Below are 15,031 nucleotides of genomic sequence, written 5' to 3' on the forward strand. Positions count from 1 at the left end.
TGTTTTAACATGCATATTCACAATGTTGTCTTCATGTCAGTTATCAGAGGTCTTGGTGTATCACCAGGTGATTCTGTTGTATTCTGTTAGAAAAGATAGATATATTCTATTAGGAAAGAAATATTTTCTGCTTGAATAGAAATATAGAATTCCGTTTGTATAGAAATATAAACTCTATTAGAAGAAAAATATGTATTCTATTAAATTAATAATGTATATAGAACGAACACACTGTATAATGTTAGAATAGAAATATATATATTATTTTAGAATGAAAAATCTGTGATAGTTGAATGGCACCGAGATGAAGACTGGAAGAATGGAAAAATATATTATTCATAAACCGAGGACCTAAGCAACATATTAGGTAAGGACGAAATATGTTCTATTAGAATGCAATTGTACTATTCCAGATTCGCGAAATAAAAGTATTAATACGATATATACAAAATACAAGTTTCCCTGCACGTCTAAAAATATTTCCGCACTATCAAGTTTTTCAAAGCTTTGATTCATAAAATTTCATTGTAAATAAGTATTTCCTTTTGGTAAAATCTTGTTTTTCTTTCAGCTGACAAAATGTGTTCCTTTTAATACATTCAAACGAAACTGCGTATGTTAGATCAGAAAACCCGGAAATTTGTTAGAAGTAAAATATATATGACTATAATTCGAAAGTCAGTACTTACATCGAAATATATACTGTTGTAAACGTCACTAGGCTGGGATGACACATGAGGTCGTTTTATGGAATACTGGAATAAACAAAGACCTTTCTGTAACATCTTAATTATTTTGTGCATGTCATATTATGGAAATAGAGAATAATAGGTTAGTGCCGTAGATGAGAACGTTTATCTGGCGAGGTGGAGGAGGTTATCGGGTGAGCCGAAGGCGAACCTGATAACGTCCGGAGCCGAGCCAGATAAACTTTCTCCATCTTAGGCACTAACCTATTATTCTATTTATCTTGTCATTACTTCATTTTCCAATATTTGGCAATTTATTTTACAAAAATAAGTGTGCGACAACCGCTTTAATGACGTCATATTAGTAATGACGTCACTTATATAATGACGTGATTACCGGCAAAATCGCAATAACTTCTTCGTTTTTTAATAAAAACTCATTATTTGACCACTCATTTTCTTAGTTCGGACATTTCCAACACAATGATGATGGTTTCGTTGCAAAATTTCTTATGACAACAATATCGATCATAAGGTCACATGATCAACTGACCGTATATCACTGGTCACATGATCAACTGACGGTATATCAAGAAAGATATACGGCACCCTGATATCGGGTCGAAAATACTGCAAGTGACAGGATAATACATGTTACACGTATATATCCGATCGTGACAATAATGTATATTTTTCATTTATATAAGAAGTTTCTTTCAGTCTGGCTTATAATATCAGGGGGTATACCCTATGACTGCTGAAAACTGCCGCCTAGGTATTAAATAATTCCGAGAAAAATAAAAGATATTTATCTTTTCAGTAATTCGTACATTTAATTGTATCAGTCAAAATGTAAGCTACACAATTGATTTGGAAGATAAATATATTAAAGCAATGTAGCACTACAATGCCACTATTTATATATCAATCTATTTTAAAGAATTTTTTTCTACATCTGGTAGAGTAAATTTGATTATTAATGGTATGTATTCATTTAACGTTATATTGCCAAACGTAACGTACGTCAAATAAAGGAATGCCATATCATGTGAGACATATTATATGTTAAACTAATCAAGAAATGTATGTCATTTTACATAGATTGCTGCATGCAAGAGTCAGTTTTCACACGCTACATACCAACCCTCGATATGTTATTCACATTCAGTGACATATATTGCACTTCCTTACACCTATTGCGACATATATCTGTCTGTTACTCTTTTTACCTGACATACGGCGAACAAAAAACACACTTGTTAAATGACAGTACAAAATGCACGCTTTTAAATAATTCAGCAAAATAAAGCTTGTAGCAGCAGCAACACCTGCAGTAAAGGCAGAAGAAGCAGAAAATGCAGCAGGAACAGCAAAGGCAGCAGAAGCAGGAGAGACAACAGAAGCTGTGGCAACAGCATAGTCAAACAACCCATCTACTTTCAACCAAGCAAGCCGTAATTTACCTTGCGGAAACAGTTTGAGTTCGACTACTTTCTTTTGCTTCAGACTAAAATTAAAAAGTCTTTAAGAGCTTTAGATCCAGTAATACATTTGTACAACGCAGTCTTGTGACCTATGCATTTACCTTTCTGTGTTCGGTTTAGAGTCTCATTGACACAATTTAAGTCATATGGCGATTTTTTTTCAGCTTTTGGTGGTCGAGATACAGACAGCGTTACCCTACGACATTGTTTCAGGTATGGGAAGGCACTTGGGTAGAACCAGCAACCGTCCGTTACCCAGCAGAATGGCTTCTTCACATGCAAAATGCTACACCCTAAGTGAGGGTTCGAACCCACATCGCCGAGCGGCAAGTGATTTGAAGTCAGTGACCTAAGCCACTTAGCCACTGATGTTACACCAATGCAAATCACTGTCATTGTCAAAACATTTAACTTCAGGATATTAATTATATCAATTAATTGCTAGTATATAAAAATATATATACTACCATGAATCTTTTAAAATGAGACTATAAGATATGTTTCTGAACCATAATCTTGTTGAACCATAATATTATTATTAAATACTTAATTTTGCAAAGAAAAGGAAGAAAAAGTTCTGTTGCGTACATTGTATTATATAGAGGTTATGACTAGCACTTTATCAATGTTGAAAATATCAGTTAAGGTAGTTCTGTGCATCTGGTAAACCGGAAGTAATAGCGTAATGTCATTTATCCTGATAATATTAGAATAAAACCTGGATTCAACCGTTGGAATCGAAAATTAACCTATAAAGTATTTGCAAATCTTGTGTGAAGTTATAAAGCCGACAATGTCACAATAACTCTACAGTTAACATATATGTTAAAATTGTTGGTCCATGAAATAACAATGTTTTAAAATCCGCTTGAAATATTTGGATCTGTTTCATCATGGGCAAACATAGCGAAAATAAACACATGAATCTATGCATTTTATTTGACCATATAATAAATAATACGTTAGTTAATAACTTTAAGAAGTTTCAATAAAAGCTATTTTTTTTTTTATTTCAGAATTGTGATTTTCCCACAGGCTTCCATTATATAAACTTGCTTAAGGTCCAAAATTTTCAATTAGTCTAGGTATGATTCAAGAACGTGGCCATTTTTTTTCTATTTACCAAATTTTCTCCATATGTCTTTTAGTTTTAAACACATCCTATTTTAATTCTAACGTTGTTTACAATTTTAAATTCCGAACGTGCAGAACTACCTTAAAAGTAGAACTGTAAACACACTGACAGTGAAAAGCAAAGGTCAAACAAGAGCAAATAGCAGTATTTCATTAACCTTGCTTTATATTAGGAGCACATGCACTTTAGCGGTCCCTATAATAATAGTACCTTAATAATGTCTTAAATATTTAAAATTAAAATGGGTAAAAAAAAATTTGAGATGAAGATGTTTGGGGGCTACCGCCCCCATACACCCGCTTTACCCTACATCTCCAACTTGCTACGCATGCGCATTGTAAACTTTCGGGGACCGCTAAAGTGCATTCTACCCATAATTAAACTTCTTTCTTCGTTTTCTAACTCTCGACAATGAAAGTAGTCTTAACCAGATTTTTTTAATTTTTGACTCCGCGCCAGGTGACTCATTTTCTTTTCAGTGAATCATTTAAGTTGATCATGTAGTATTGATATGCTGGTTGCTAATGCTCACTAGATTATAGATTATTTACTGTGTTTCTAATAAATCAAGTTACTAGTATTAAATTTACCTCGCTGCGCTCCGTTATTTAATTTTACTAAACTGTTTTTCATTAGAAAATCAATAAATGATCTAAAGAAAATATGTAAAGATTTGATATAGCATTCTGTGAAAGAGTAGGACATGTGTGTGTTTGAAAAAATGAAATGAATATCCAAACTATTCTAAAGTTATTAAGTTCAAGCATTCTTAAACTCCATATTTAAAACTGTCTGTTTATTTAGGGGCAAGTTCATATAGTCAGAAGCAGTAACAGATGTTTTATTGACGTTTTGTTTATTGACCAGATTTATCAAATAAATCAAGAATGTTTATGAACAGTTTGCTTTATATTTGATCCAACAAATGCAAACAAAGCCACTTGACCAAACCTCATGCAAAAGCAGTTGAATCAGAAAACATTCATTGCCGCTAAATATAGAGAATAAAAGCCTTTATTAGCCGAAAGTCCTTTTGAACCTATGATAGGTATTGGTCACAAAGAGCCGTAATAACGTCTTTTTTACTTACGTCTGCTGCAGGATCTATTGTAGAATAATACTGTGCGGTGTTTGAACTCGAACCCTGGTCATTGTCTCCCGGAAGATACACTGACGGTCCGCCACGACCACTTCCAGTGAAAACCGGTTCGTATGCCTGAAATAAGGCGTGACAAGTTTGAAAACTGCTAATATATGTTTTTTTTGTTAATATTTCAAATTTTATGTTATTGGTTACCTTTGATTATCTACAGGAGATATAACTTTTCTAATTAAAGTCTTGTATTTCATTTTATAAAACAATGCCAACTCATTCACGTTCAGCGTATAAGGACTTAGGGAATAAATCACCAATTCAAGCTGACCCCTGGTCTGTTTGCCTTCAGGAAGCATGCAGTTCGGTTTAAAAAGGCAGAGTAAACGTTTATAAAAAATCCAGAATGCAACAAAATTTATATATCAGGTTTCTACTGATTGTCACATATGCACGTCTCGTAATATGTGACTCCCTTCTAAGAAATCGACTGTTCCAGTAATATCATCAGAGGTTCACAGATATTTTTTGCTTGTTTGTAAGATTATTTATAGTCGCCATCGAAAACCCATATGGGCGACTCTTACAGAATAGTGTTAGTAATATTTAGATGGAGGTCAGTGCAAGATACAGAAGACGCACCAATTCTAGAAGCTTTCCTGATTTTTAGCATTCCAGGTGTTAAACACCCAAACACAGGACTCTCATCTCAATGCTAATTCTAGTTAGAGGAGCAGAGGCTCGAACGCACGTTCCGAAGTTCGTGTTCAGACAGTGTTACTACCAGAACATGGCGTCCGCTCTACTGATATATATTCTATACGCACCTGGTTGATATGCCCCGGCTGGCGGTGATATCTTCCGTACAGAGGTCCGGTTTTATCAGCACCGGATCTAAAGCTGAGGTCTTTTAGTGCTACTTCATTTGCTGGTAACTCCCATTCTGATTCTCCATACCCACTGAAAACCGAAACAATAAGACCAAGACAATCAGTCTGTGTTTCCCTGTTATCACTATAACAAACTACAATATTCATATTTTACCATGTAAAGGCAAATGCTCCTTTATATATCAAAACATATTTTTGCCTCAGTAAGACATACAGGTAGATAATTTTTTCGATTTGCTTTCTTCAGAAGCGTAACAGATTCTTAAACCAAAACTGTCATATGTCGCGCTAAGAAATGATTTGTTTCTTTCATATCAGTTACAGAATTGATTAAAAGTCATTTTTATCCAGGTTGCGTTTTTATCCTTCTAATGCAAAATGAACCATTGGACATGATGTGATATTCACCGAAAGAGGGCAATATTGACCTCGGCTATTGATGTGATATTCACCGGAAGAGGTCGATATTGCCCTCTTCCGGTGAATATCACATTATATCAAATGGCTCAAGAGTCAATAACTGTTTTATGGTAACACTTGATTTTTCCCACTGTTCATATTGTAATTCTATTTTTAGAAAATGATGTTTAATGGGGAAAACCCACTAACCATTAAACATGAAATATATTTTGAAAGATGATGAGCAGTTTCGGCCAATCTAATTAAGGTTATTTTTAGAACATATAATAAAAAGAATCATGTGTTTGTACTGGAATATCAAAGAAAGAATATTTGAATTCCCACCTGAGATTATTTTTCGAGTTTGCTCGTCTTCTAGCGCACATACAGATGATTATCAAGAACAATATTAGTATGATTCCGCCGCCAGCTCCGAGAGATACCGCTAACACGAACTCTTTGGTCGCCGTGGATTCTTCACAACGGTCCCCGTGATACACATGAAACGAGGTACTTTTACATCTGTAACAGAAACATAAGCAGTGCTGAATGTCATATCCATCAATTAAAGAGTTGATTTGTGTCACTTTTCTTGTATTAAGTAGCAGTCCCACTTTTGATTTATATGTTGTTTTGGTATACATGCAAGGCTAAGAAAAAAAAATAGTCATGGTAAGAATTGTAACTCTTAAAATATTGTTCAGTATATAAAATTAAAACCAGATCATACCTGCAAGCCTTTACACTACTTGCAATGTCGTAAAAACACTGCCCATTTTCCCCACAAAATCCGGGTTCTTTGTCGCACTCGTGCATGCACACGCCATCACCTGTATCGTGTTTGCATGTGTAATAGTATGACAACGGACACACATTATACTCCATAGCACACGGATCTTTGTCTAACGCAGCCTTGTATGCACCTGAAATATATAAAGTAGTTTGCCATAGCAAATAAAAATTCGGGAAAATTTACTTCATACACTACTTTACTTTTCTGAACTATTTTAATATAGGTAATTATCCGTGCTCTACGCCAGACACGTTGATAAAAGAACCCGATTGTCAATTCAAAAACAGTTAGGCTATGTTTGCCGGACATGTCAAGCATCTGTATTCAGGAAACTCGCTCAACATGCCTTTTTGGACACATCGCTCTGACCTTAAGCACAACGGTGCAATCAGCTAGTGTAACGTCAAAACATGAATAGTTTTGATGTTACGCATCAAGAAAATAATGAAAGATTAAGCCAAAGGAGCACATTATTTATTTGCTTTTGTTCCATTTATTGAATACACTTTGTTAAGTCCTAACAAGAAAGATAAACTTAAAGCAATCTGAAGAATGTTATTTGTTGTAAAATATCTTGACCCGGATGAACCTGTTAGATTTATTTTCAAGAAAGTGGCTGTTGACCAAAGGAGACGAAGAACTGTAGAAAAGGTGCTCTAGAGACATGAACTGGCGAGCGACAAGGTCTTTCCGAAGCACATAATGTCGCACATGTACGTGCATTTGCGTTGGTTTTGCTCAATATGAAATGCGGCGAGAGGCGATTTCTGTTTTAACTGAGAAAACCCCAAATACTTAGTATTGCAGTAGTGTTCTTCATTTATGTATCACTTTCATGTTTAATAATGCAACCTTTCAAATACTGCCAAAAATATTTAACATTAACCCAGCATTAATACACACCTGGTGTCCAATGGTGTTAAAATTAGTCTATTGCAGTAAAAGAAATTGTTGACCTACCTACTTTAAAATTTATAATCAACAGAACTACACAGGAAAAATAAATGAATCTAACAGCATTATCAGGAATACATTAATGTTCTTAGATTTTACCTATCATTTTAACAAGAAATTAAATAATACCATTATAATAGTTTGCACTTTAAAGTTTGCAATGTTACAGCTTCTTATACAAATAAAGTTTTCACTTACTGACTTGGCCTTGTAACTTCTCCACAAAATCAGTTGAGTTTTTAATTAGACCTTCTGTTGTGTTTAGCTTTGATGCACTTTTGTTAGCATTATCCACTATCATCTGTAGGACCTCAGTAATATTTTTATCATCGTCTTCAATTTCCTTTTTCGTTATTTCTGAATTGACAATTGTTATGATGCTTCCTTTCCTGCAACACAAATAAGTTTGAAGATAAAAGTTTGTAGAAGTCTTCAGGAAATGTGTATCTCTTTTTTTTTATTAAAAAAGATTCATTACGGTAATGATAACAAAACTACTTTGAAACTATTCTATTTATGATGTTATTTTTTTATAGATCTGCTGAACAAATATATCTGAAAAAGAAAAGCACACACAAAGTTACGCCTTTAACAATATACTCCATATTTTGTAAAAGCAAATTCGAATATCACCAAACCATGTAGAAAGAAAGAATTGTTTTACATGAAAACCGGAGTTCTTTTCCGGAGCTTTTGGAATATATAAATTAAATGACAATCGTTAGTAATATAATAAACACGTTTTATGGTGTCGTGATTTTCTGCTAAACCTTTAACACATTTACAAATATAGCACATAATTATCTGAAAGATTTATAGAACACAATAATTGTCTTCTAATAATTCAGGTAAAATTGAAGTTCCACGTTTTTACATTTTGGAAAGAAAAACACGATTTAAAATCGATTTCGATATACTGCCACAGCAACAAAGCACACTTGGAACAAACACATTCTCTTTACCCTTTCATTTATTTAAACGAATTTTGAACGATAGAAAATTTAGAAAAATCTTTCGGCACGATGATGTATTTTATTTAATGATATATGTTTATTCTTATTTACCGGGCCTTTCAAAAGAAACATGTCAAGTAAAATTGGCGAGTTTGCTTCGCGAATGGAATGCAAATAAATGGCTAGCCATTAGCCATTATCAAGTTTCCCAAATGGGAAGTTTTCGCAACTGAACTTTCATTTTTATCAGTGCATGTAAGTTACTTGTTAAAATGAATGTGTTGTCCTTACATGACTTTACTTATTTAAGTTGTCTGAATATGTATTATTATGTGTTGTTGCACCTCTTTTTTTAAATGTAAAAGCTGAGCATTTTTTTAAGTTAATAAAGACCTATACACTTGAAACTTGAAGCTCTTATGAATTAACCTATGATGCTAATTCACAGTAAAGTCTAAGATACGAAAATGAATCAGACTTTTTTTTATAAATCATGTTTTTGAATACATTCAATGATTTAAAATACTATTGTGAGAGCGATTAGTATTTCACCTACATATTCTTTATTGATTTTTGTGAAATAATGCGCACAATATCTAATATCTAGCAAATTAAATTATATTTGTTCACAGTAGTTTACCTGTCTTCACTGTAAAGGTAAAAATAATAGATCAAGATAATAAATATATAATGAAGCTAATACTAGAAAGGTAGAAGACTAAAAGATAGTTCATCACTGTATATTAAGCAATGACTGAACTTTAAAATATAGAGTATCCTTCGTTATAGGTGTGCTTGTTAATGTAAATATTGTTTTACACAGTAAATGTAGCATCACAGATTACAGTTTAAATGCAGCCATCTGACTGAAGCGGTTTGAATCTCAAACGGTAAGTATGCAAGTATCTAATCACCTATATCACCTAACATACAAACTTGACATGGTTGCCATTGGTTCGATTCCCTCAAAGCTTATCTGAGTTTTATTATCTTACGTATTAGATATGACCGTGTTTGGAAAACGTGTGAAAAAATATTTGCACTGCTGAAAAATATGTTCTATTAAAGATATTCTTGCAGTGCAAATTCCAGAGCCCATTATTATTTGCCTAACATGCTGACAATAAATCTTACTCTGAGGCATTTACAGCAAGCAAAAATGTACTGTAAACTATCTGTTGAATGGAAATGAAACGCCATGAAAACAAATTTACTGAAAAGGTAGAAAATGATAATAGAAAATACTGTAAAACCTCTGAAAGTGCAGTTCTAAGCGAATACTGTATAAATTTTAAAGAACTATAAAGATAATGTAAAGCAGAATTCATCAGGACGGGGGTCCAAATCTATTTTGTATAAAACTGAAACTATTCATTTTGCATTCATTTAGCTGCTTTATTTATAGGTATCGTTGGATATTTAGCATACAAAATATGACACTGTGTTAGTAAGTCAGATTACACAAGAGGGCCAAGATGGCCCTAGGTCGCTCACCTGAGAAACATACCATAACAGTGTAAACATGTTTGACCTAACGATTTCATGGAAAAAAATATTCTGACCAATTATCATCAAAATTGGAGCAAAAATCTTGAGTATAAATAAGTATTTTCTTTGATTTGACCTAGTGACCAAGTTTCTGACCCCAGATGACCCATATTCGAACTTGACCTCGATTTCATCAAGGCTATCATTCTGAGAAAATTTCATGAAGATCAGTTGAAAAAATAGCCTCTATCGCATACACAAGGTTTGTCTTTGATTTAACCTAGTGACCTACTTTCTGAACCCAGATAATCCATATTCGAACTTGATCTAGATTTCATCAAGGCAATCATTCTGACTAAATTTCATGAAGATCAATTGAAAAATACAGCCTCTATTGCATACAGAAGGGTTTTCTATGATTTGACCTAGTGACCTACTTTTTGACCCAAGACAATCCATAATCAAACTTCACCTAGATTTCATCAAGTCAATCATTCTGACTTAATTTCAGGAAGATCAATTGAAAAATATAGCCTCTATCGCATTGAAAACGGTTTTCTTTGATTTGATCTAGTGACCTAATTTTTGACCCCAGATGACCCATATTCAAATCTGACCTAGATTTTATCAATGCAATCATTCTGACCATATTTTATGAAGATCAATTGAAAAATACAGCCTCTATCGCATATACAATCTTTTCCTTTGATTTGACCTAGTGACCTATTTTTTAATCCCATATAACCCATATTACAATCTGACCTAGATTTCATCAAGGCAATCATTCTGACCAAAATTCATGAAGATTAATTAAAAAATACAGCCTCTATAGCATACACAAGGTTTTTCTTTGATTTGATCTAGTGACCTAGTTTTTCACCCCAGATAACCCATTTTCAAACTTGGCCTAGATTTTATCAAGATAATTATTCTGACCAAAATTCATGAAGATTAATTAAAAAATACAGCCTCTATCGCATACACAAGGTTTTTCTTTGATTTGACCTAGGGACCTAGTTTATGACCCTAGAATACCAATTTTCATACTCGGCCTAGATTTTATCAAGATTATTATTCTGAATAAAATTCATGAAGATTAATTGAAAAATACAGCCTCTATCGCATACACAAGGTTTTTCTTTGATTTGATTTAGTGACCTAGTTTTTGACCCCAGATGACCCATTTTCGAACTCGGCCTAGATTTCATCAAGGTTATCATTTTGACCAAAATTCATGAAGATTAATTGAAAAATACAGCCTCTATCGCATACACAAGCTAAATGTTGACAGACGACAGACAGACGACAGACGACAGACGCCGGACATCGAGCGATCAGAAAAACTTCAGGTGAGCTAAAAAAAAAACCTCATATATAGGTCAAGCTCAGATGTCAGCGACGAACAATATAAGTTGATATTTTGAAAGAAATTGAAAGTATGGCGGGTGCTTTAGGACATTTTATTATTGTGAGCAATTTTGGCATTTTTGTTCTTTCGTATTGGGACTTATGCCATAGCGGAAAAATATCACACAACTCAACGCAATAGAACAAAACATTAAATGTAAGCTAGCGCGAACGTCATCTGCAAATATTGTATGCACGCCAAGACGAAATCAAATGTTTAAGTGTCTTGCGTTGGCAAGCACATAACAACGACACAATAAAATTCGGTATGTTAAAGTTCGCCACATTTTCTACACATTCACACAATCGTTATGTCTACTTGAAGCTTTCACAATTGTACATTTTCTTCTTGCAGATTAATTTTCGTGAAAACTAAGAACATGTTCAGGAAAAAAAAACGTAAAGTATCCATGATCTACGGTGTTCCGTTTGGACAATCGTGACATTTTATTGAATCCTAAACCGCGATGCACGATGGTACGATGACGAAAACGCGATGGTACGATGATGAAACAACGATGGTACGATGGTGAAAACGCGATTGCACGATGATGTGCGCGTGTCAAGACTACAAGATGAAAATATTTTTATCTCACCATTACGTGTTGACTGCGCGCCTCAGAACGACAAAAATGTCCAACATAAGCCAGGCGTATGCCAAAGCTAAAAACCAACATATCATAAGGCCACACCAAATTGAAAAGTTGTTCATCGGATTTTTTTTCTGAAAAATAGAGGTGGCGAGCGAAAAAATAATTTAAATATTTGTTTTTGCTTTTGAGAAAATCAGGAGCGAGCGAAGAGCGAAGAAATATATTTGTCTTGTTTTGGCTCTCGACTAACTAATAAAAACCTTAAAATGGAATGTATAGCCCTTTTACATTAGAAGTAATTCACAAGGGATATGAGAAAACATGGGTACATTTTGACCTGCAGACGCACAACAAAGCGAACTCATGGAAAAAGGTAATAACATTGGCACGCAGTACAGTATAGTCAAATAATGTATGCGTTTGAAAATGCTAATAGAAAATATGTAATATACAACAATGCAAAAGTCTACACCGGGAGAAACAATCCATTTTAATTATTTTAGACAGAGTTATGCCACTTTTTAACTTAGATATTTTAGTTAAAGTTTCATATAACATCCAATATCTCTGTTACTTTCAAAGCTATTGAATGTTATGCCCCTTTTACTGGCAAAGCTCCAATTCAGAGTCAGGCACTGAAAAAAGTCGAGCATGCTGTCTTACGGCCAGCTCCCTCTTGTTCTAACTTTAAACTTTCTTAACAGATTAAATGTGTTGCAACAAAGTTTTAATTAAGGTCTGAAATGGTGATTAACGTGCATTAACATTATTCTACTCGAGGACTGAAAAGTTTGAAGCTTTAAATTGGTCTGAACACAACTCATAATGTAAATTCCATACCCCACCCACTTTCGTATAAAAATGCTGATCATTTTGACAGGAAAAACAGAAAACAGAAAAGTGCCATGCATCAATATGTATGTACCCTTACCAAAAAAATGTACATTATCAAATAAATTAGTGTGTGTTTTCATCCACTTTTCAATGAAATAAGTCCGATTTTAGTATCAAATCAATTTGGTAAACATTGGAAGAAAATGGCGTAACCGCATAAGGGGAAATAACTTTAATGCAACTAAATCGAAGTGTCTTCCTATATTATAGACGAAATGTATTGATTGTGATTAAATTTCATTAAAGAACAATCAGTACACTGTTACGTCCATAAAAAGTAGCGCACCAAAAAAAATTGCCTTGAATTTTTTCAACGGGGCGAGCACAAGTCAAAAAAAAATATATATTTTTTTTTGTGTTTCTGAAAATATACGAGCGGCAAATCCGATGAACAACTTTTTAATTTGGTGTGGCCTAAATCAGCCACCATAGGAAAATATTGTGTTCAGAGAAAAGAAACACCAATGCTGTTTCTCTATGGAAGTCCATAACCGCTCGGTCGCGAACATCCTCCATGTTACAGTTATTGTGCATACATTATGTAATCAAAGCACTAAAAGTGCTGAATGCGGCGGGCTTAAATAGAAGACATGAAATATAATGGAAGATTATATTTTAAAATTTCTCTTTCTCAAAACAGTGAGATTTTGAATTTTAATTATAAATTTGCATCTAGAATATACACATATCATTGAATACATATTTTTCTCAGCGAATCACATTTGTACCACGTGACTGTCCAATATATTACTGTATTGGATCAATTATATATTCCGTATTTGACTAGACAATTTTTTTTTTCTAATCTGCATGTTAGCAAAACGATAAAAGCCATAAACCGATGAAAGTATCCGCATGAATATCAACTTAATGCAATGTTACATACGTCTAAAAGATGAGTTCATGTCTGTTTGATTGTCTTTTTCATTTTTTACCGAGAATAAAAGGCATAGAATAACAAGAAAATAATGGTAAACCCAATGGATGCTCACCAAAATAAGATTATTGCATATTAAAAGAAACAAGAGGACCATGATGGCCCTATATCACTCACCACAGTTGATCTGGCCTTCTGACCTAGTTTTTGACCTCACATGACCCAGATTCATACTTGACCTATAAATCATCAAGACAAACACTTTGACAAAGTTTCATGATGATTGGGTTACAACTGTGGCCTCTAGAGTTTTAACAAGCTTTTCCTTTGATTTGACCGGGTGACCTAGTTTTAAAACCCACATGACCCAGATTCGAACTTGACCAAGACAAACATGCTGACCAATTCTTATGAGTTTCAAACTTAAACTATGGAGGTTAACAAGATTTTCCTTTGATCTGGCCTGCTAAACTGTTTTTTGATCCTAACTGACACAGTTTCAAACTTTACCTAGAGATCATCTATACAAACATTCTAACCATGATTCATAAAGGTTGGGTTACAACTGTGGCCTCTAGAGTGTTAACAAGCTTTTCCTTTGATTTGACCGGGTGACCTAGTTTTTGATCCCACCTGACCCAGATTTGAACTTGACCTAGAGGACATCAAGACAAACACTTTAAACAATTCTCATGAATTTCCAACTTAAACTGTGGACTCTTGAGTGTTTACAAGATTTTCCTTTGATCTGGCCTACTGACTTAGTTTTTGACCATACATGACCCAGTTTCGAACCTGACCAAGAGATCTTCAAGACAAACTTTCTGACAAAGTTTCATAAGACTGGGTGACAGATGTGGCCTCTAGAGTGTTAACAAGGTAAATGTTGACGGATGATGAATGTCGCATGACGAACGCAGCCGGACAATGACTGGTCACAACAGCTTACCTTGAGCACTTCGTGCTCTGGTGAGCTAAAAAGTGGAATCCGCTGACTGGGCAGATATAGCTTTAAAAATACTCATGTTGAATTAATAAAATATTAGAACCTCACTGGAATATTAGCCCACCATAAGATGAAGATACATGACGGCCATGAAGGCCCTGTATTGCTCACCTGACCTATTGACCTAAAGATCATCAAGATTAACATTCTGACCAAGTTTTCATTAAGATATGGTCATAAATGTGGTCTCTAAAGTGTTAACTAGTTTTTCCTTTGATTTGACCCGGTGACCTGGTTTTTGAAGTGACATGACACAGATTCGAACTAGACCTAAAGATCATCAAGTTTAACAATATGACTAAGTTTCATGAAGATACAGTCATAAATGTGGCATCTAGAGTGTTAACAAGCTTTTCCTTTGATATGACCTAGTTTT

The 15,031-nt window shown here is 34.1% G+C and overlaps 1 protein-coding gene across 1 annotated transcript in view; it reads right to left on the reverse strand.

The window, feature by feature from the left end:
- Window positions 1-15,031, reverse strand: part of LOC123539179 (uncharacterized) — a 25,503-nt gene continuing 10,472 nt past the window's right edge. The window contains exons 4-11 of the mRNA XM_053530653.1: window positions 7,636-7,826; window positions 6,421-6,613; window positions 6,036-6,212; window positions 5,229-5,361; window positions 4,399-4,524; window positions 2,153-2,196; window positions 690-755; window positions 1-83 (exon numbers count right to left, since the gene is read on the reverse strand). Of these exons, the coding sequence (XP_053386628.1) occupies window positions 746-755; window positions 2,153-2,196; window positions 4,399-4,524; window positions 5,229-5,361; window positions 6,036-6,212; window positions 6,421-6,613; window positions 7,636-7,826 (874 nt within the window). The 3' untranslated portion in view covers window positions 1-83; window positions 690-745. The remainder of the gene's footprint in view (window positions 84-689; window positions 756-2,152; window positions 2,197-4,398; window positions 4,525-5,228; window positions 5,362-6,035; window positions 6,213-6,420; window positions 6,614-7,635; window positions 7,827-15,031) is intronic.

Source organism: Mercenaria mercenaria, chromosome 18, assembly GCF_021730395.1.
Source record: "Mercenaria mercenaria strain notata chromosome 18, MADL_Memer_1, whole genome shotgun sequence".
NCBI lineage: Eukaryota > Metazoa > Mollusca > Bivalvia > Venerida > Veneridae > Mercenaria > Mercenaria mercenaria.